Source organism: Mauremys mutica, chromosome 3 (genome assembly GCF_020497125.1).
Source record: "Mauremys mutica isolate MM-2020 ecotype Southern chromosome 3, ASM2049712v1, whole genome shotgun sequence".
NCBI classification, from domain to species: domain Eukaryota; kingdom Metazoa; phylum Chordata; order Testudines; family Geoemydidae; genus Mauremys; species Mauremys mutica.
The window spans coordinates 156,485,768-156,506,838 of NC_059074.1; the positions used below are offsets into that span (position 1 = coordinate 156,485,768).

At 41.7% G+C, this 21,071-nt stretch overlaps 1 protein-coding gene across 3 annotated transcripts in view; it reads left to right on the forward strand.

The window, feature by feature from the left end:
• The window catches only part of CDC42BPA (CDC42 binding protein kinase alpha), a 352,910-nt gene that overhangs the window by 241,188 nt on the left and 90,651 nt on the right, over nt 1-21,071 (forward strand). For all 3 annotated transcript variants that reach the window (XM_045009047.1, XM_045009045.1, XM_045009046.1), the window contains exons 13-15: nt 2,650-2,892; nt 3,175-3,285; nt 7,558-7,805. In XM_045009047.1, coding sequence (XP_044864982.1) covers nt 2,650-2,892; nt 3,175-3,285; nt 7,558-7,805 — 602 coding nt within the window. The remainder of the gene's footprint in view (nt 1-2,649; nt 2,893-3,174; nt 3,286-7,557; nt 7,806-21,071) is intronic.

The following is a 21,071-nucleotide window of genomic DNA, read 5'->3' on the forward strand; positions in this document are numbered from 1 at the left end:
CCACTTCGTCGGATGCATGTCTTACCACAGTAGCTGGGGAATATTATCCTTAGAGTTTACTCTAAACTCTGTCAAGCTGAGTTGTTATCCTGGAGAGTTATCCACAGAAGATAGACTTCCCTATATTGTTACCAGATTTGCCCATTACTTTGGGGTATGCTCATTTATTCAAGTTACTCTTCTGGGGGAGGGGATTCTGTAATTCTATCAATGTACTGCTTGTGTCACGTGTTTTCATATGGAGCTCTACTTCTCCCTTCTGCAAGTCCCCTCCCAATTGAGCTATCCTGCAGGACCTAGGTTCCCTAGGGCTGGGTTTCTCCAGCCCCAGAACCAGATGAACACACACACACACACACACACACACACACACACACACACACACACACACACACACACACACACTAACAGAGCAAGTCTGAGTGTACCGGCTCAATCAGCACTGTCAAGTTGAACTCTTATATGTCTCTGGACTCAATGGGCTGGATGAAGCAGCACTTTCAAGCTGCCTCTCCTTATTTGCCCCTGGGCTCCATGGACTGGGTCAAGCAGCACTTTCAAGCTGTTACCATTATGCATCCCAGATTCAGCACGTCCCTATCCCCACTCTCGCATCACAATTGTACTGGCAGTAACCTACTTGATAAGCAAACCCCACAATATTTTGGGCACTGCAGGGATCTTTAGCTTAGGTAAAAGAAGCGTTGCTGTAGAGTGAATGGGGGAAGCTAAAAACACAAAAGAGTAAAGTTCAGCAAGAGAGAGAGAAGCAACCAACTTAACCATAAAAGTTATTTATTGAATAATAGTGATAACTACACAAGGAGGGCTAAACCAACATAACATACATTATTAAAGGTTAATACCTAAGGTAGAAAAGACAACAGAGAGAGAGAAAGAGGGGGGATCTCACCCACTCCATGAGGCTTGAACTGGTCATGGTTCCAAGGTGATGGTGGTAGCTCAGGGTCCTGAGTGCTGGAGACAGGCAGAGCCCCCAGCATGATCAGTCTGGAGAAGATGGAGTCCCAGTGTAACTGATGCATAGTTTGGATCTAAGCATCAGAACACTGACTGGAGGGTGAATAGGGATTTTTGTAGCGAAAATACAATGGTTCAAGGGAGAACACTAGATTTTGTTTATGGGTAAACTGATGACTCAAGAGTTTTCTTTAGGCTGGACAATAGGAGCTGATCACTCTTGGCTATGGGTAGTGTTTTCTTCCAGGGAGCTCACAATGCAACTAGGCTGCTTCAGTATTTTGGATATCAATCAAGGATTCGTTACTAGAATTGGTCTGATAACTGCTGAGCTGGGTATGTGCAGGCATAGGTTCATTAGCATCTGGAGCAGAGATTCCCATGATGCAGTGCTTCCCTGCTTTTTCTGGTCCCAGAGTTCAGTACGGTTCTCTGTTCTCCATTCTGTATGCAAATTGAGATGTCTCCCTGTCCCATCTTTCATGCAGATGAGGCTAGGGGAGTTGTCTCTGTTCTTCATTCTGTATGAAGAATGGAGATATCAATCTTGTCACCCTTGTCAGGAGGGGTCTAGGTGTGTCTTCCAACGCCCTTCACTGCTCCCTGCAAGTTTTTTCCTCTGATGGATTTTGGTTTAAGCAGAGGCTGGGGGCGGGGGTGTCTTTCATGAGTCAGGCTGGATACTGCACCCTGGTTCCCCAAGAACACAGAGCTGACTGGTATCAATATGCCCATGTTCCTTTAAAGGGATAATTCTCTTGTGTTGGTGCTACTTGCTGCAGCATTCGATACTGTGGTGTGGTGTATGTAGACTTGGCAGCATTTGATTTTTATTATTTTATAATTTCAACCAATAATATCAATGTTTATTTTAAGCATATTTTTTAGATTTTTATAGATTTAAATTTTCACATATATGCGAGGAGGGCAGTCACGCAATAATTATTTAACAACAGTAGCTGGTGAGATTCAAAAAAGTTAAAGCTTTGTATCCATTAAAACACAACTTGCAGCATCACATGTCAAACTATACAAAGTAATTATTCTTAAATCAAACTCTAATAAGTTCTCAAGCAGCATTTTTCTTACTTGGTCTATCTATACACTTCGATTATTATAAATGGAAATATTTTGTAGGTTTGTGTGTGTACAGTGAAATCATCATTTATTGATGTGTAGTGATGATAATTGAATCCTTGCAACCCTAAGTTTATGGGAGTTATAATGACTGTGTGGAGGAGGTTGACTTCCAAAGAGTTTGTTTTCATTCACTTAACACTGCATTTTTTATTTGACAGCTAAAATAAATTAATGATGCAACTCTTTTTCTATTTCGGTTAAGTGGTACTGGAAACCTAAGGAAAAGATCATGTATTTGGTTAGAGCGTAAAAGTATTGAAAGCCTTTGCTTTAGATCTACATAATGGCCAAATTTAGAGTATAGATTGAAGCAATTCCACTGACTTCAGCTGATTATAATCTGTCCCTCTACCTTTACAAAGCATTCTCACTGCAAGCACCTGGTTTGTGTCATATATAGTTTTCTATCTTTGGTTGCATATATGTGGCTCCCATTCACTTCAGTGAAACCCTCATGCATACATCCAAAGGCAGAATTTGGCCCTAATGCTTTATAGGTTTATAACTTTTTTTTTAAAAAAACTGTAGGAACTGATGGAGTCTAGTGAGAGATTAAAATCCCAAACCAAAGAGCTAAAAGATGCACACAGCCAGCGGAAACTGGCCATGCAGGAGTTCTCAGAGATGAATGAGCGGCTGACAGACTTGCACTCTCAAAAACAGAAACTTACCCGCCAGGTCCGAGATAACGAGGAAGAGATGGACGTGGTGATGCAAAAGGTGGAAATCTTAAGGCAAGAGTTACGGAGAACAGAAAGACTCAAAAAAGAAGTAAGTAGTGAAAAGGAGTCTGTAGAGTCCTTAAGGTGGTAATTATATGTGGAGGATTTTCGTACAGATAATTCATGCTTACTTCACTGCCTTTTAAAAATATATTCAAGTCATAGTCTGTACATCTTTAACTCTTCATTCATTTGATTGTTACTTCATATACAAAATCTAATTTCTCTTTAGAGATTTGAATTTTCCACTCTAGTCTTTACAATTCAACTCTTACACCAAAAAATGTAACTTTTGTTTTGAAAAATAAGAATTTGTTACCCTTTTTTGTAGCTGGAAGTCCATGCTGAAGCTGCAGCTGCTGAGGCATCCAAGGACAGGAAGTTGCGTGAGCGAAGCGAGCAGTACTCTAAACAGCTGGAGAGTGAACTGGAAGGACTAAAGGTTAGTCTTTTTTGGTTCAACGCCTTTAAAGTTAATAGCCAGCTTGGAGTTGAGCTGTAAAATAGCTTTCAGTACCAAGAGGGTATTGTGAATTTGTGACCTCACTCTGTGTTGACCTTAAAGGCAAATTTGTATAAAATTGTCTTTACGAAAGGCTATGTGAAAAACAAAAACTTCCCACAATTGTAAATTATTAACCAGTACGTTCTTTTGACGCTAAATGTTAGCTCTGTTTAGAGGAGCATCTCTATCATAGTGACACCTGGGTTTTCTGTGTTTATTCCTGGTCAATGACTTTCATAACTATTTGCTCACTTTACAAGTCAAAAGAAGTGTTTTGTAATGTTTGATATTTCAGCGTGAGTGAGTAGTTGCATATAACACTTAATCAGCACATTCAGATCTCTTTGGAGATGTATTAAACATTACTTTATGATTGCATATTTCAATTATATTTAAGTCTAAATAGAACCAAATGTCTAATAACTGATGCTAACTGATGTCCATGTAAAGGAAAATTTCTGAATGTATTGTTACATAGCTCAGCCAAGCATGGGGATGGGTCCCAATTCTGCAAATACTGAAGTGTGAGAGTAACTTTATGCATTTAAATAGTCCCACTGATTTCAGTGGGATTACTCACATGTGTTAGTATTTCCAGGATCAGGGACTTTATTCAAAGCGCAAATGTTATCTTGTGGTTTGGTGTTGTGTGGTGTGCTCTGTAGATGTTCCACTTTCTGAAGATATGTGCCTCAGAGTTGATGATTAGGAACAATTTGGTATTTTGGTTTCCATATGAAGGTGACTGTGCATTTAGGGAAAAAACATGTTCTTATCTAAGTCAGTAAGGTAATTAACCACTGGAACATTTTGTCAAGGATGTGGTGGAGTCTTCATCACTTTAACTCTTCAAATCAAGATAGCACATCTTCCCAAAACATATGCAGTAGTTCCCTGTGAAGTTATGTGCTTGATACAGGAATTGCTGCGTGAAATTCTATGGCCTGTGTTAGGCAGATCAGACTAGATGATCATAAAGGTCCTTTTTGGCCTTAAAATCTATGAAATAATAGTTTTGCCATTTTTCTCTGCGGGACCCTTACCATTCACAAGTCACTGTTCATAAACCCTTTTGCGCATATTTACAGTAGAACCTCAGAGTTATGAATTGACCAGTCAACCTCAGACCTCATATGGAACCGGAAGTATGCAATCAAGCAGCAGCAGAGACCAAAAAAGCAAATACAGTACAGTACTGTGTTAAATGTAAACTACTAAAAAAATAGAGGGAAAGCAGCATTTTTCTTCCTCATAGTAAAGTTTCAAAGCTGTATTAAGTTAATGTTCAGTTGTAAACTTTTGAAAGAATAACCAGAGTTACGAACAACCTCCGTTCCTGAGCTGTTCGTAACTCTGAGGTTCTATTGTATTCATTTTGCCTTCCTTTCCTAAGCAGAATACAGAACTTGGGCCTTAAAAGAATCCGTTTGTCCCAAACACAGGATTCATAAAGCTGCTAGTGCTGCAAATCCAGCCTACCAGCTGGAAATGAAGCTGTGTTCCTTTTGCTTCATATATCTTCATCAGCAATAAAGAGTCTGGCATCAGAATTTAGATGGCAATTGTGTATGGTGCATGAGGCCGTATAAGCCATAGTTTACTCTCTAAGACCTCTATGGGTTCTGTAGTGTTGACAGTAATGAAAAGTCGTTTGTGTTAGTAAACTGAGCAGATAATGACTTGGATGAAGGGAGAAGATACATGCAGAAATAGGTTACCATTTGTATTTCCTTTTGTAATCATAACAAAAATTTATTGTTGAAAATAGTAGAGATATAAGTAACAAAATAAGACAAGGACTGTATTCCTATCAAAGGGCAAATGTAATTTTCTCTAAATAATATTCAAGAAGCATTTTTCGATTTCCAAATTATTTAATTGTATTGCTACTATTATTAATAGTGTTTTTCTGTAGATGTTATATGGTCTTCCATGTCCTGTTTATTGCAGTACACTTAAATGTAAATATCTAGTGCTGTTTCTTCCAACAAAAATTAAAAACCACATTTATTATATTGCTGAATAATTTTAATGTTTTTTGTATGCTAAAGTTAGGTCAGCAGAATTTCAAACTTTCTCTATTATCCCAAGCTATTTTTCTGAGAAGGGAAGGGTTAAGTGAACAGGAGGGTGTGGTGTGAGTCTGAGTTGAGAGACTGAGGTTTTTGAACCTCAGTCCCATTTGCTTGTTGCATGAATTTTTTATTAATATTTTGTGCATATTCCCAGAGCTTTTGGATAGCAACATTGTAAACAAATTTAAAATAAACAAATTAGGCATGTTAAATATTTAGACTGCATTTATACTGAAATTCCCAGCCCCACACCCCTTTTGCTTTTGTTGCCTACCTGAGTAACAACAAATTATTAAATTAAGAAAAATAATAATATAAACAAAAATTGTATAGCCAATATGTACCGTATACCTATTCAATATAAATGTATATATTTCATCTTCCCTATCAAATTGTATCAGCCAACCTTTTATAACCACAAAACCTTTAAATCACTTGTTAAAAACCCTTTGTATCACAAGTTTGGATTCTTGATATAGCTAAGTCTGGTAAGATCCTTGATTTTTTTCTCACCGCAGATGATGATGATGATTCATCTACAAAGGGAGATACATGTCCTGAAACAAACTAAGCAAACTATAGCAGTGTCACTAAAGGTTAATCTCTCCGAAGCCAAGCAGAAAATCTTCTGTGTGTCCCCATGTAGCTAGAACATCAAAATAAATCATTTTTGTTTTTCTGTGGCTGAGTTAGATAAAATCTTGTGATGCTATAAACTGGAACTGCACAGCTCATGGATTTTGCATTCCCATGCTGACACTAGTTGCAAAGCTAATTTTTTCTTGAGGAGGTCTCCAGCAGTCCTAGTATTCAAATCATCTGGACTTTCTTGCACAGCATGCAGCTAGCAAGTTCTGTTTAAGCATCAGCAGAGGTAAAGGTACAAAAGTAAAGCTGATTGTATCATGCACTATTAGAATATTCTCAGTCAGAATCAAAGTGTGGTTATAACCAGGTACCCAACACCTCATATGCACTAAAAGGCGCAAGGCCAGTTTCAATCACCCTAAATACCAGGTCTCCACTATAATTGCACTTCCTGAAGCACAGTTTTTCTTTATTAAATATTTTTTATTTTATATATTTAAAAATAAGAAAAACAGTTTTCAGGGGGTTTTAAAAGAGAATTAGTACGTTTTTATTTTAAAAAGTACTCTTGTGCTAAAAATGAGTGTTGAGTTTTAATGTAAAATAACATAAGATTATTAATGGTGCCAATCACTAGGCCACACCTGATTTTGAGCCTGATCTTGCTGCCGCACTAATCAATGACAAAACTTCCATTGACTTCAATGGGTGCAGGATTAACCTCTTTCATTCAAAACTAAGTTAAGCAATATCTAGGAAGCATTCAAGTAGCAAAATAGCTTGCCAAACAGCTCTCCAGCACCCTAACTGACATAGAATGAAGTAGTACTAGCTGTTTAGCTTTTATGCTGTGATAGAAAAGATAAATTAAATATGATGGGCCATGTTCTGGGGCTTTTTGCTATTCCTGACTTAAGGGTACAAAATGATGCAATCAAAATGGTTCTTGGCACCGGCACTCTGACCAGCATTGGAGTTTCTGCACTGCCACCACAAATTGCTCATTCTAGGAATTCAAACAAGGGGACTTGTGTGTAGGGATTCAGAGGAGGACGTGCTAAAATATGTGGACTTTGGACCCAGGATCCTAACCATCCTACTCCATAATGTCACTGAACTTGATGCTGTAAGCCTTCCAGATATGTGAACTCAAAAGATTTAGGGGGAACCAGGACTGGGATATACAAGAATTGAACCCTGTGATCTTTTTCTGACTGCATATGTATATGAATGCCAGAAGGTGGCCTGTTACATTTAAAATGACGGTATAACCACATTGTACAAAGACCTGAAAATTATGCTATATTTAAGTGACTAGCTCACTGGTAAAGAGAGGAGTATCAGTCCCAACTCTACTTTCACACTGACTTTTACGCAGTTGAGATAAATGTATGTATTTAACTGTAGTCTATTGTATAAATTATACCCTCACAGCATGCCTTCTATAAACATCAGCTTGTGTGTATCAAGATTAAATTATTATTAAGCATATGTTTGCGGTGATCTGCAGTGCAAGAAAACTAATTTTGGGATGTTCCTTTTATAGCAAAAGCAAGTTGGTCGCTCACCAGGGGTGAGCAGCACAGAACATCAGCAAGAGATCACCAAATTAAAGGCTGAGTTGGAAAAGAAGAGTGTTTTCTATGAAGAGGAACTATCCAAACGAGAAATAATACATGCTAATGAAATCAAATCCCTGAAGAAAGAACTGCGGGATGCAGAGAGCCAACAGCTCGCCCTCAAGAAAGAGATCATGATCTTGAAAGACAAGTTAGAAAAGACCAGGAGAGAGAGGTAAGTGTATCCCTGCAGCTCACCAGTGAATTCTAGACACCTTAATATCTTCAAATGCATTTACAGACCACACCATCACCCCAGGGTTCTGGCTGCAATCAGAGACATATTGGTATATCTAGTGTCATAGATGAAAATAAATAAACTTGAAATCCCTATGTGACGGGTTCCTCCAGCGTGCCACCTGGATCTGGGGTACCACCGAGCCCTCTGACCCATGAGCCTGGGCTCCCTCTCACACTGTGCTGCTGTGACAAGCTGCAAAGCCCTCCAAGCTTGCACTTTCACCAGCATTCACACCAGTAGGGACACATCCAGCTGCAGTTACATGCAGGCTCTCTAACCACCAGCCTCCCAGCCTAGGACCCCAGAGCAGTACCATCCTACTCGGTCAAATCTGGCCAGTATATGGGTTTAACCCAGTCAGCCTCTCTCTCAATGCAAAGAGGACCATGCACACTTGGGGTAACCAAACTGAGATTATCCCCAGACACTTTAGTCAAATGCACACTAGTTTGGATTAAAACATAAAATAAGTTTATTAACTATAAAAGATAGATTTTAAGTAGGGCTGTCAAGCGATTAAAAAAAATAGAATACCATTTATTTTAAATATTTTGGATGTTTACTACATTTTCAAATATATTAATTTCACTTACAACACAGAATATAAAATGTAGAGTGCTCACTTTATATTTATTTTTTATTACAAATATTTGCACTGTACAAAATAAAAAAAATTCAGTTCACCTCATACAAGTACTGTAGTGCAATCTCTTTATCATGAAAGTTGAATTTACAAATGTAGAATTACGTACAAAAAAACCTACATTCAATAATAAAACAACGTAAAACTTTAGAGCCTACAAGTACACTCAATTCTACTTCTTGGTCAGCCAATCACTCAGACAAACAAGGTTGGTTACAATTTGCAGAAGACAATGCTGCCTGCTTCTTGTTTACAATGTCACCTAAAAGTGAGAACAGGCGTTCGCATGGCACTGTTGTAGCTGGCATTGCAAGATATTTACGTGCCAGATGTGCTAAAGATTCATATGTCTCTTCATGCTTCAATCACCATTCCAGACGACATGCTTCCATGCTGATGATGGGTTCTGATTGATGCTTAATGAACCAAAGCAGTGCGGACTGACGCATGTTCATTTTCATCAGCTGAGTCAGATGCCACCAGCACAAGGTTAATTTTCTTTTTTGGTGGTTTGGGTTCTGGTTTTCGCATCAGTGTTGCTCTTTTAAGACTTCTAAAAGCATACTCCACACCTCGTCCCTTTCAGATTTGGAAGGCACTTCAGATATTTAAAACTTGGGTCAAGTGCTGTAGCTATCTTTAGAAATCTCACATTGGTACTTTCTTTGCATTTTCTCAAATCTGCAGTGAAAGTGTTCTTAAAACGAACAACGTTCTGGGTCATCGTCTGAGACTGCTATAACATGAAATATATGCAGAATATGGGTAAAACAGAGCAGGAGACATACAATTTCCCCCACAAGGAGTACAGTCACAAATTTAATTGACGCATTTTTTTTTAATGAGCATCATCAGCCTGGAAATATGTCCTCTGGAATGGTGGCCAAAGCATGAAGGGGCATATGAATGTTTAGCATATTTGGCATGTAAATACCTTGCAACGCCAGCTACAAAAGTGTCATGTGAACACCTGTTCTCACTTTCAGGTGACACTGTAAGTAAGCAGGCAGCAGTATCTCCCATCAATGTAAACAAACTTGTTTGTCTTACTGATTGGCTGAATAAGAAGTAGGACTGAGTAGCCTTGTAGGCTGTAAAGTTTTACACTGTTTTGTTTTTGAGTGCAGCTATGTAACTAAAAAAAATCTGCATTTGTAAGTTACACTTTCATGATAAAAGAGATTGCACTTCAGTACTTGTATGAGATGAATTGAAAAATACTATTTCTTTTATCATTTTCACAGTGCATATATTTGTAATAAAAAATAATAATATAAAGTGAGCACTGTGCACTTTGTATTCTGTGTTGTAATTGAAATCAATATTGAAAATGTAGAAAAACATCAAAAAATATTTAATAAATTTCAATTGGTATTCTATTGTTACAAGTTCGATTAATCGCGATTAATTTTTTTGAGTTAATCGCGTGAGTTAACTGTGATTAATTGACAGCCCTAATTTTAAGTGATTATAAGTGATAGAAAACCGATCAAAGCAGATTACCTAGTAAATAAACAAAAACACAAACTGGACTTAACATACTTGATGAATTAGCAAATTCTCACCCTGAGTGATAAACAGGCTGCCTTTGCTTTGCAGCTTGGGTTTCCCAGTTTTTCATACATAGGCTAGAAATCCCTTTAGCCTGGGGCCATCATTTCCCCCAGTTCAGTCTTTATTCCTCAGGTATTTCCAGGTGTGTTGTTGTAGGGAGGTACTGTCATGATGTCATTTCCCCCTTTTAAATCATCTTTCCACTTGCTGGAAAGCTCTTTTGCTGTGACCTGGGTCAAACAGTTCCCATTGTCTAGTGCTAACTCTGAGAGGTTTCTATTGTATACAGTTCCTGGGGTAATCCTTATGTTTGTGTGCATTTCCACAAGAAGCCATTAACATTGTTTGGCCTTTTTACTATTGTCCCTGAAAGGCTGCTTGTGGTGTTTTCAACCTCACAGCATGTTTCAGTAACACATACATAGCCAAACTGCATAACTTCACATACCTGATAGCACATACAATCCAATGAGATATTAATGTCTTGCAGATCAAGACTTCTAGAATGAAGTATCTAGAATGATACCTCCCAAGGCATACTTTCTGCAAAACATATCCTAATTATATGACAATGGTGAATAAAGGGGTGACAGGGTGTCACACCCTATACTAGCCATCTTCAAAAATATATGTGAGGAGGTGGAACAGTTACTCTTCCTTGTGTCAAATTCTTACCAACCCCATTAAAGTAACTGGAGTTGCAGGGTTGTAAATCAGGGAAGAATTTGCCCCATTGTAGGTTAAATAATTTTTAGCATTTTTCTCTGTTTGATGTTTTCATCTTTTCATTGGACAAATAAAATGCTAGAGATCTGCTAGTGCTTACACTTTCTGCTGGCCCGGGAACAATGGTTTAAGGTGGGCAGACGCTGATCTGCACTGGTTTTATTCAGTGCTAACGTCTGTCACCATGCCACTGAATACACAAGTCTCTTCATGGGTACTGAAAGGGTGATTTGTCAGACCTACTTTTATTGTCATGTGGGGGAGCTTACAATTTGCCTTGAATGTTCACTGCAGGGCCAGCCTTAGGGCCAGACAAACGAGGCCCACGCCCAGGGCGCTGTAGCCAGGGGGCGCCACAAGGGACTGGGGCTTCCCCTGGCTGGCTGTAGCCGGATTGCTCTCTTCTCCAGCCCCTCCCCCACTCTGGGCTTCTCCTTGATCCCGCTGCCCTGGCCCCTCCCTCACTCGTGCCTCAGCCAGCCGGCTGAGGGCTCCGGCTCTGCTCCGGCCCTGGGGAGTCCAGAGCGGCACAGCCGGGGCGGTAACTGGTGGCGCAGCCACTGCTCACTGCCCAGAGTGGAGCCAAGTCCCTCCCTGCCTGCAGCCCCGTGCCGCTCGGTCTCCAATGGGGGCCGGTCAGGCCAGGGCCAGGAGGAGCAAAACTTCTACGTGAGTCGTGAGTGGGGCGGGCTGAGCCAGGGGGGAGGGGAGAGGGAAGGAGGACTTAAAGTGACAGTGCACTCACTGTCTCTCAAACTTCCCTCACACACACACACACACACACACACACACACACACACACACACACACACACACAGAGGCTCTCACACCCACATACACTGTCTCTCACAGTCCCCCAACACAGATTGTCTCACACACAGTCTCACACTCCCCAACACACACTCTATCTCTCACACAATCCCCTAACACACAGTCTTTTTCTCTCTTTCTCTCTCACACACACCACACACAGAGGTGCGCGCTCTCTCGCTCTCTCACACACGCACACACACACACACTCTTGTATTATTATTATTATTGTTGTTGTTATTACTGCTTGGTACTTCCTGTCAAAATGCTCAAGGTGAGCCAAGAGTGGGTAGGGTCTGCAGGGGGGCCATGGGCTCTGGCAAGATGCAGCCTCCGTGTAACAGCGCAAAGCCTGCCTTGAGCCACAGGCCAAGCGCCAGGCACCACAAGCCACTGCAGCAGCACAGAAGTGTGGCAATACACCATATACCATGCCACTTTTACATCTGTGCTTCTGCTGACAGTGGCCTAGGAATTTGCTAGTTGTAGCAGTTACTCATTGTGATGTTATCTGATTAAAATATGACCATGTAGATCATTGTTGCAACCACTATTATATATTCAACTAATCTTGTACAAAATGTGGCATGTAAGATGTCTATGAAAAGGTTATGATTTGCTGAATGTTTATGCTATTTGTATGCATGTATCATTTTTGTATTTGAAGTTATGAATATTGGCGCTATACCTGTATTTCAAATGTTTGTTCCTGGGGTAACACCAGCACATCTTGAAAGGACTAGTCAAAGTAAGTGGCTCATCAAGGGATTCTTAACTCACAGTGGACCATGGGAGACACCCATCTACATTGAATGGACTTTCCTGTGGACATTGCATGTGAAGTATAGGTAATGGCCCAGCAGCGATGAGTGGGGAGGGAGGAGGAGCCCAGGGAGCCTGTAGGAGCCAGGGGTTATGGTGGGAGGGGGAGGGAGGGTGCCAAAATACAAGTTCGCCCAGGGCACCATTTTCACTAAGGCCAGACCTGGTTCACTGAATGGTATTTGTCAGTAAAGGCAAGTTCATCTAACTGGATAATGTAGCAATAGTAATAATAGCTTGAGTGTAGCACCATCATTGATGAAGATTTCAAAGTGCTTTACAGGCAGTGGCCCATCAGTTTCCTTAATCTTTCTCACAGCAGGAAGCAAGATAGAAGGACCTCAAAGGTGTAGTTCATGCAAAAAGGAAAGGCAGGTGTATGGGATCTTGCACTTCCATGGCCACAGTGTGGGAGCTGAGCAGAAGAGTGAAAGATAAGGCAAGAGGCAGGGAACAGCAACTTTAATGCTGTGTTCTTCTTCAAGTCCCTATAGGTATTTGCTGTGGGTGTGCATGCACTCCATGCTCATGAGACTGGAAGATTCTTCACTAGCAATGCCCTTGGTCCATGCCTGCATCTCCTCAGGCTCCAAACCAAGGGTATAAGGGTGGCACAAACCAGCCATCTCTCCAGGTCCTAGCTACTGCTCGTGGTCCAAGACGTAACTCCAACAGTATACACAGCTTTGCTAGCATTCCTGCCTTCTACTCAGGTTTTCTTGTAAATGGTTTTTATCTTTGTGCAGATAGATAGCTATATAGATAGTGTTTTGGGATTAGGAGTTCTGCCCCCGTTATCCCCACAATTCAGATAACCTATTATGCCCTAAATCCTGCATGGCCTGCCCCAGGGTCTTCCCAGTTGGTAATCCCTATGCCTCTTGCTTGTACTGCATCGGAGAGGCTCACATTCCATTCAAGTGCAAGATTTATTGTTCATTTCCACCTCATACATGATGTTCTTGCAAATTCTGATTTAGGATGCATCTGATGGAGCTCTCCATGAGGCCAAAACACAACTCTGGGTCTTCTGACCCTGCTAAGCATCAGCAGGATCCACCTATTACTGCCTATCTGGACCAGGTTTACCTTAGTCCCATATCGTCCAAGTCCAGACTTAAAGGCTCTAGCAGACACAGACAAGAAGAGGGTAAGAAAAAACATGCTAATAAGAAGTGGGAGAAATCCCCACCTAAGCCCTCTGAGAAGAGGAATGCCTCCCCTACAGCTTCTAAGCCAAGTGAGACTCTGCACCTTAGTGTGAATTGCCAGGGAGCATGGGCCAGTACCATCAGTACTGAGAGCCGAGAACACTCAAACACTGCCACCTATGCAAGGGGTGAGTCCGGCTCCATTATTAGTGATGGAGGGGATAGAGTGATTTCCCTCTACACCGCAAGAAAAGATGCCAAGACTTAACATCAGACTCAAGTCTGCACTGTCAGCTCCAATTACAGACATTCCCACTACACCTGGCTATATCATCCTTGAGGACCTAGCAGTTAATACAGACCTGGAATTGTCACTACTCTCAGATCCAGTAATTTCCACAGTGGTACTTATGCCATCAGTACATTATTTGCTAGTCCCTTCCACCAGCTGTGGTTTCAGCTGCTTATACTAATGGATCTGCACATAGATTCCGAGAACTTGTATTCCTCCGGAAAGATTGAGGCTGATTCATTGACTTGACTTTAGCCCCTACAGGAATTCCAGAGCCTCATGGGTGCCTGATCTCTCCTGCAAGACAGTCTATTGATCCCAGGACCAGTGGCACTGTCCCCCATGGGCACCACCTCTGTATCCATACAAGCCTACATTCTCACCCTATTGAGGCTCCCGATCCTTACTTTAGACCTCCTGACTCCAGGAGATCAGAGCTGGAATACAGACAGAGAGCACCTCATAGGAAGAGCCTCAGCCCCCTCAGGAGTGCTGTGAGGAGAAGGAACAGCTGATCAACCGGAGCCACTTGATCCACTTGCAGTTCTCGCTTCCTCATGTCCTGACGAGGTAGTGACACTGCACTCACCTTCACAACCTGATCATTACAAACAGTTTCTGGACTGCCTGAAAAGAATCAGAGAGGCTCTGCAGATTTATCTGGAGGAAATTCAAGACCCTGCTTACAAGCTTCTGGATATCCTCCAGACCATAGGCCCTAGCAAGGTGGTGCTTCCCATCAATCATGCCACTTTGGAACCAACCAAGGTTCCAGATGACAGAACAAGGAGTAATGGTCTCAAGTTGCAGTGGGGGAGGTTTAGGTTGGATATGAGGAAAAACTTTTTCACTAGGAGGGTGGTGAAGCACTGGAATGGATTATCTAGGAAGGTGGTGAAATATCCTTCCTTAGAGGTTTTTAAGGTCAGGCTTGACAAAGCCCTGGCTGGGATGATTTAGTTGGGAATTGGTCCTGCTCTGAGCAGGAGGTTGGACTAGATGACCTCCTGAGGTCCCTTCCAACCCTGATATTCTATGATTCTATGATTCTAAGGTGGTTTGACATACTCAAGCCACTTGCACCCCAACTCCGAAAGGGATGGAGAAAAGATACTTTGTTCCAGCTAATGGGAAGGAATGTTTTTTTCTCACTCCATCCCAAATTCTCTAGTAATTCAGGCTGTCACTGAGCACAACAGATTGCACCAGCCTCGGTCTACCCCTTTTGACAAAGACACTAAAAAACTGGCCCTCCTTAGGAGAAAAAGAGTATCTTTTGCAAGCCTACAGTTGCAGATAGTAAATTACCAGGCCCTTATTTTGAAAAATGACTTTATTAATTATAATAAGCTGAGATCATTGCAGTTGTTCCTGCAAGTGTTCCTCAATGTGTCTGACACTGTACCATGGTGACTTCAGTAGTCATCGGGAGGTGGGCTTTTGGCTTCACTCCTCAGGGCTTTCTAAGAAAGTCCAAGCTATGGTGGATAACCTCCCCTTTGAGAGTAACATTCTGCTCAGCAAAAAATGGATGTGTCATTACACTCTCTCAAAGGTTCCCAGATGACCCTCCTTTCCCTGTGGAAGTATCCCAGCACATTGGAGGAAGTACTCTAAACTATCTCCTTTCAGTCATCACCCCGCCCCCAGCTCCTTGTCAATCAACAGACTTACAAACCACCAGGAAATACCAGAAGATACTCTGCAGCAGACAGCATACTCACAATTTTCCATCCGCAACTCCCTGTCAAGAAGTCATTTCAAGAGCTCCAGCCAGTCTCCACACCGCCAGATTACCCACATTTTCTTTGGTTGCTGTCTCTTCTGCTTCTTTCCAATGTAGCAACATCTTACACCAAATGGGTCCCAGAGATCATCTCTATCAGCTACACAATAGAATTCCTTTCCATCCCTACATGAAACCCCTCTCCCCATCCCTCTTCAGGGACCTCTCTCATGAGAGGATTGTCAGATAGGAGATAGATTACCTTCTTCAGCTAGGAGCCATAGAGCCCATGTCCCCTCAACACAAGGAGAAAGGTTTCTATTCGAGATACTTCCTTTTTCCCAAAAAGAAGAGCAAATGGAAACCCATGCAGAATTTATTGCAGTGACTTTGGACTCAACTTCAGCCAAAGGCTATTTAACTCAGGACAGGTTCCTCGCAATGAGGAACCTCATTGCACAACTCCAACTGACAGCTTGTTCCTATTGGATCCTTTTAGGTCACATAGCCACCTTCTATACGTAACATCCTACATAAGGCTCCATTTTCATTACCTTCAGGTGTGTTTATGCATGATTTATGCTCTGAAAATAGATACCTTAGACCAGTGGTCCCCAATGCGGTGCCCGCGGGTGCCATGGCGCCCACGAGGGCATCTTAATGCACCCATGTCCTGGACCCCGGGAGAGCACCCGCTGAAATGCCACCGAATTTCAGTGGCATTTCAGCAGGGACGCCTCTCGATGACAACGCTTGTTGCCAATGAGTGATGTCATTGAGAGGCGTCGCCCCCGAATTTCGGCAGGGATGCCTCTCGATGACGCCACTTGCCATTGACAAGTGACGTCATCGAGAGGCGTCGCTCCCGAATTTCGGCGGGGACACCTCTCGATGGCGCCGCTTGCCGTCGACAAGTGACGTCATCGAGAGGCATCGCTCCCAAATTTCGGCGGCATTTCGGCGGGTGCTCCACCGACGCAGTGGTCCTTCGTCTGGCGCCCGACAGACGAAAAGGTTGGGGACCACTGCCTAAGACAAACCAGTCTCAATCATCACAGAGCAACCAAGTGGCACCAAGTTTTTGGACCCAAAAAGAATCCCAGCTACACATCAATCTACTCAAACTTCAAGGAAGGTATGAGGCTTGCAGAAGGTTTCTGTTTTTAGCACATTCCCAAAATGTTCTGGTCATGTTGTATAACATGACCACAGGGTTCTACATAAATAAGCAGAGGGTAGCGAGGTCCAATCCTCTTTGTGCAGAGGTAGTCAAACTATGGAGTTGGTGCATCCAACCCCAGATTAACCTGTCAGAGGTGCAACTTCCTGGAGTAATGAACACCTTAGCTGACAGCCTCAGCAGACACTTCTACAGGGACCATGAGTGGGAGCTTCACAGCTTGATGGTACAGAACTTCTTCCAGCAGTAGGGGTCCCTGTCATGGGACCTCTTTGCATCACAGGTAAACAAGGAGTGTCCAACCTACTGCTCCTGTACTGCTCAAGTGCACAATACTAGAGGGGATACATTCCTGGTACAAGGGTCAAAACCACTGATGTATGCTTTCCCAACTATTCCCATCTTACCTTGGGTCCTTAATAAGATCAAACAGGACAAATCAACAATGATTCTAGTGGCAACTTGGTGGCTGAGACAGTTTTGGTTCACTAGCAACTTCCAGATGTACACACACCCATGTATCAGCTTACAACCATGGCTGACTCAAGACAAAGGTAAAACCAGCCATCCCAACCCAACATCTTTCCACCTCAAAGCCTGGTATTTGGATGGGCAGTGAGCTTAGAGAGCTTATGCTCAGAAATACAATCCATTCTCACTAACACCAGAAAGGCTTCTACAAAAAAATGATATACTGCCAAATGGAAGAGGTTCTCCATCTGGTGCCAAAATTGCCATGTACTTTTGCTGTACTTTGCAATCACTGCCATCTTGGCATATCTCCCCTCACTGAAGTAATCAAGTTTATCCAGTAGCCCATCCACTAGTTTATTTTGTGTACATGTGGCAGTGATTAACACATTCTGTCCTCTGATAGACATCTTCTTGGTAATCACCTATGCTATAACCAGTTTTTCTGAGAGGTCTTCTCAGAACTTTTCCTCCAGTATCAGCACCAACTCCTAATTGGGACCTTAACCAAGTGTTGTCAGCTCTTATGAATCCACCTTTCGAGCCTTTGGTCTCTTGCTCCCTTCTCCATCTACTCGAGAAAGTGGTCTTCCCGATAGCAATCATCTCCACCAGGAAAGTAGGTGAGCTTGCATCGCTTTTGGCAGACTTTCTCCCTTTGTGGTGTTTCATAAGGATAAAGTCCCCGAAGTTGCACCCTAAGATCATCTCAAAGGTTCCCTCTGAATTCCAACATACATCTACCAGTATTCTACCCATAACCTCATGTCACCAAGGAGGACAGGAAACTCCATTCTCTGGGTGTACATAGAGCCCTGGCTTTCTATCTGTAAAGGATGAAACCCTTTAAAAATCTCTGAGAATATTCATCTTTATTGCTGAGTAGATTAAAGACTCTGGAAGTGGATTTCGGGCTGCATTCTGCTGTTCTAGGAACAAATGGAAACCTCTCCTTCTCAGGGTATGAGCACCCATTCAGCTAGAGCACATACTACTTTCATAGTTTCTCTCCAGTGAATACCTCTCAGAGAAATCTGTAGAGCAGTGACATGGAGCTCACTGCATACCTTTACCAGATATTACACACTGGTCCAAGCTTCTTCAGCAGATACGTCCTTAGACACAGCAGTCCTGCAATCTGTGATGCAGCATGGTTCCTCGCACCCTCCTCCTCAGGGAGTACTGTTTGTGAGCCATCCACCGTGAAATACACATAGGGACCAGTGCTCTAAGAAGAAAGGATGATTATTTACCTTATAGCAACTGAAGTTCTTTGAGATGTGTGGTCCCAATGTGTATTGAACTACCTGCCCTCCTTCCCCTTTTGATCCTTCCTAGTTCATTTGTGGTAGAATAGCAACTGGAGAGGTTGTCAGTCAGCGCCACCCCTTATGCCCTGGGTTTGGAGCACAAGGAGGTGCAGGGCACAAGTGTGGACCAACAGACACTGCTAGCGAAGAACTTTCCAGTCTCAGGTGAATAGAGCATATGTTTGCACACCCACAGTGAATACCCATAGGACCACACATCTCAGAGAACTTGTTACTATAAGTTAAGTAACCTTCCTTTTCCCCTCTCACAGCAAAGTTAAAGAACAGACTACATTTCAGATTCCTGTTGTCCTGAGCAGTGATAGCTCTTGTTTTCAGCTTCAACACATTGTGATGTCTAAATAGATGGGGTATGTGGGAGGGGGTCAAATGATTTTTAGGATAGCAGAGATGACTGCTATATTTCAGAAAAGTATAGGCAGCTGGGATCCACAGGAAATATCTCTGTTGTCCCTATGGATATCCTCCAGTTCTAATAAAAACTGGATATTTCACCTACCTTTATTGATCTGCTGCTGATAGTAGAAGGTGGGATGAAATGAAAAATGGCTTTTAAAAAAACCTTGTAAATGGGTGGGGGGCACATTTGGGGGGGTAATTCTTCCCTAATGCATTGTTTTATACAAGAGAGAAATGTGCAAAGGAATCACTTCAACTACTACTGGAATACAGCCATCTTTGGGCCAGATGTGCAGCAGCCCATTGTGTGTCGGTACATTATACCTTTGTTTTAGGACAGGAAGTGAAGAATAACATCCAGTTGAGACAGTAGGGGTAGTTTAAGTAGTGTGTTATCACTATCACAGTTAAAGTTTTGACAAAATACTGGGGTCAGAAACTCTACAAATGCAAAAAAGGCTACCACATCTTTAGTGATCTGAAATGGAGTTACGGCTGTCACCTGAATACTGTAGTGACCCTTTAACACCATGTTGGCATGTTAGTTCAGTATGGACTCAGTGGGGAGCGTCATATAATGAATCGCCAACACCACAACCTGTCCAAGTTTTTCTTGGAGCTTTCTCATCCAAATATTGACCAGCCCTGACTCTGCATGGTTTATGAGAAGTTATCGGGTTACACCCTAAAATTGTGCAGCTGCAAAAGTCAAAAGGTAATCAAATTTCCAATTTTAATATATTAGCTGAACAGTTTCAGCTGTTTCATGTTTGCTGTTTATAAATCTAGTTCCAACAGGAGCTTTTAGATCTCTGTAAAGAAAAAGTGAACGTGAATGGAGTCTAGCGTGAATGGGACAGTATGTACAATATATATAATGGTACTGTGTGTGTGGTGTGTGTATAATGTTTGTAATATAGGAAAGACTGTGAAAATCATGAACAAAAATGTATCAAGTATCCAAAATTAAGGGCTTTGACCCTTCAGTGGGAGTCAAAGACCCACAGCACAGGAAGGGCTCAGCATCTTACAGGATCAGCCCTCAAGAATATAAAACATTCTTTATAAGGGCTTGACCTTGCACCAGGCTGTTCTAGAACAGGCACGTATAGAGTCCCATTGCAGTCATTGGGACTCCACAGAGATACAAAGAGATACAAATCTACCCTAGCAGATACTAATGCATGACTGGGCCTTAGTAAGTGAAAAAAGTTTACCTGACTTGGATCTGAAGTAGCTCACTGATTTATGAGTGACGAATTAAAGCTGTTGCTCCACTTTAAGTATTTGGTGGTCTTCTTTAGAGCACATTGTTTTAGTTTATAAAACTTTATTGCATTTTTCGCTTTACCTGCAATGTTTTTTGTTTTCATAACCAGACATAAAAAGTTTTCTGACTCTCTGCCAATAGTAAAGGGGCATTAGGTAGCAGTATTGCAAAGGATGAGGAAACACCTGGGAAGTTTTATACTGAACCTATCTCGATTATTGAAATAAAGACATTTCTAAAAACATAGCATATACCAAAATGGAAATTAAAAAACAGGTCTTGCAAAAAAATGAAAAACTGTCAGTATTTATATGTGATCCTGTGTGTTTAAAAAAACAACAACAAAAAGCTGAGATGTGTCTGAAAGATTTTATCATCTGCATTACTTATGAGTGGCAAAGAAAATAGCAAGTTATATAGTTTGTTCCACACAGGCGCTAGTAAGAGCTTTATACCATAGTATTCTGAATATGTTAAGTGTTTTCAAAAAACTGCTTTTGTAAAGTCATAGTTTTTTAAAAACAATTATTGGTACTATTTTTCAGATCCCTCCACTGCTAAAGATAAGGTTTTCTTAGTACCAGTAGTCCAAGTGCGTAGGTCTCAGAGGGAGAGGAAAATGCTACTTTTTACTGATGACAATATGCTAAGGTGTGATAACTTGTGATTTACCAGGGCATGAAACAAATGCCTTATACCATTGGAACACAGGAATACAAGATCAGACCCGTAATCCATCTAGTCCAATATTCTGTGTCTGACAGTTATCCGTACCAAATATTTTAGAGGAAACAACAAGAAACCTTCATTGGACAATATGGAATA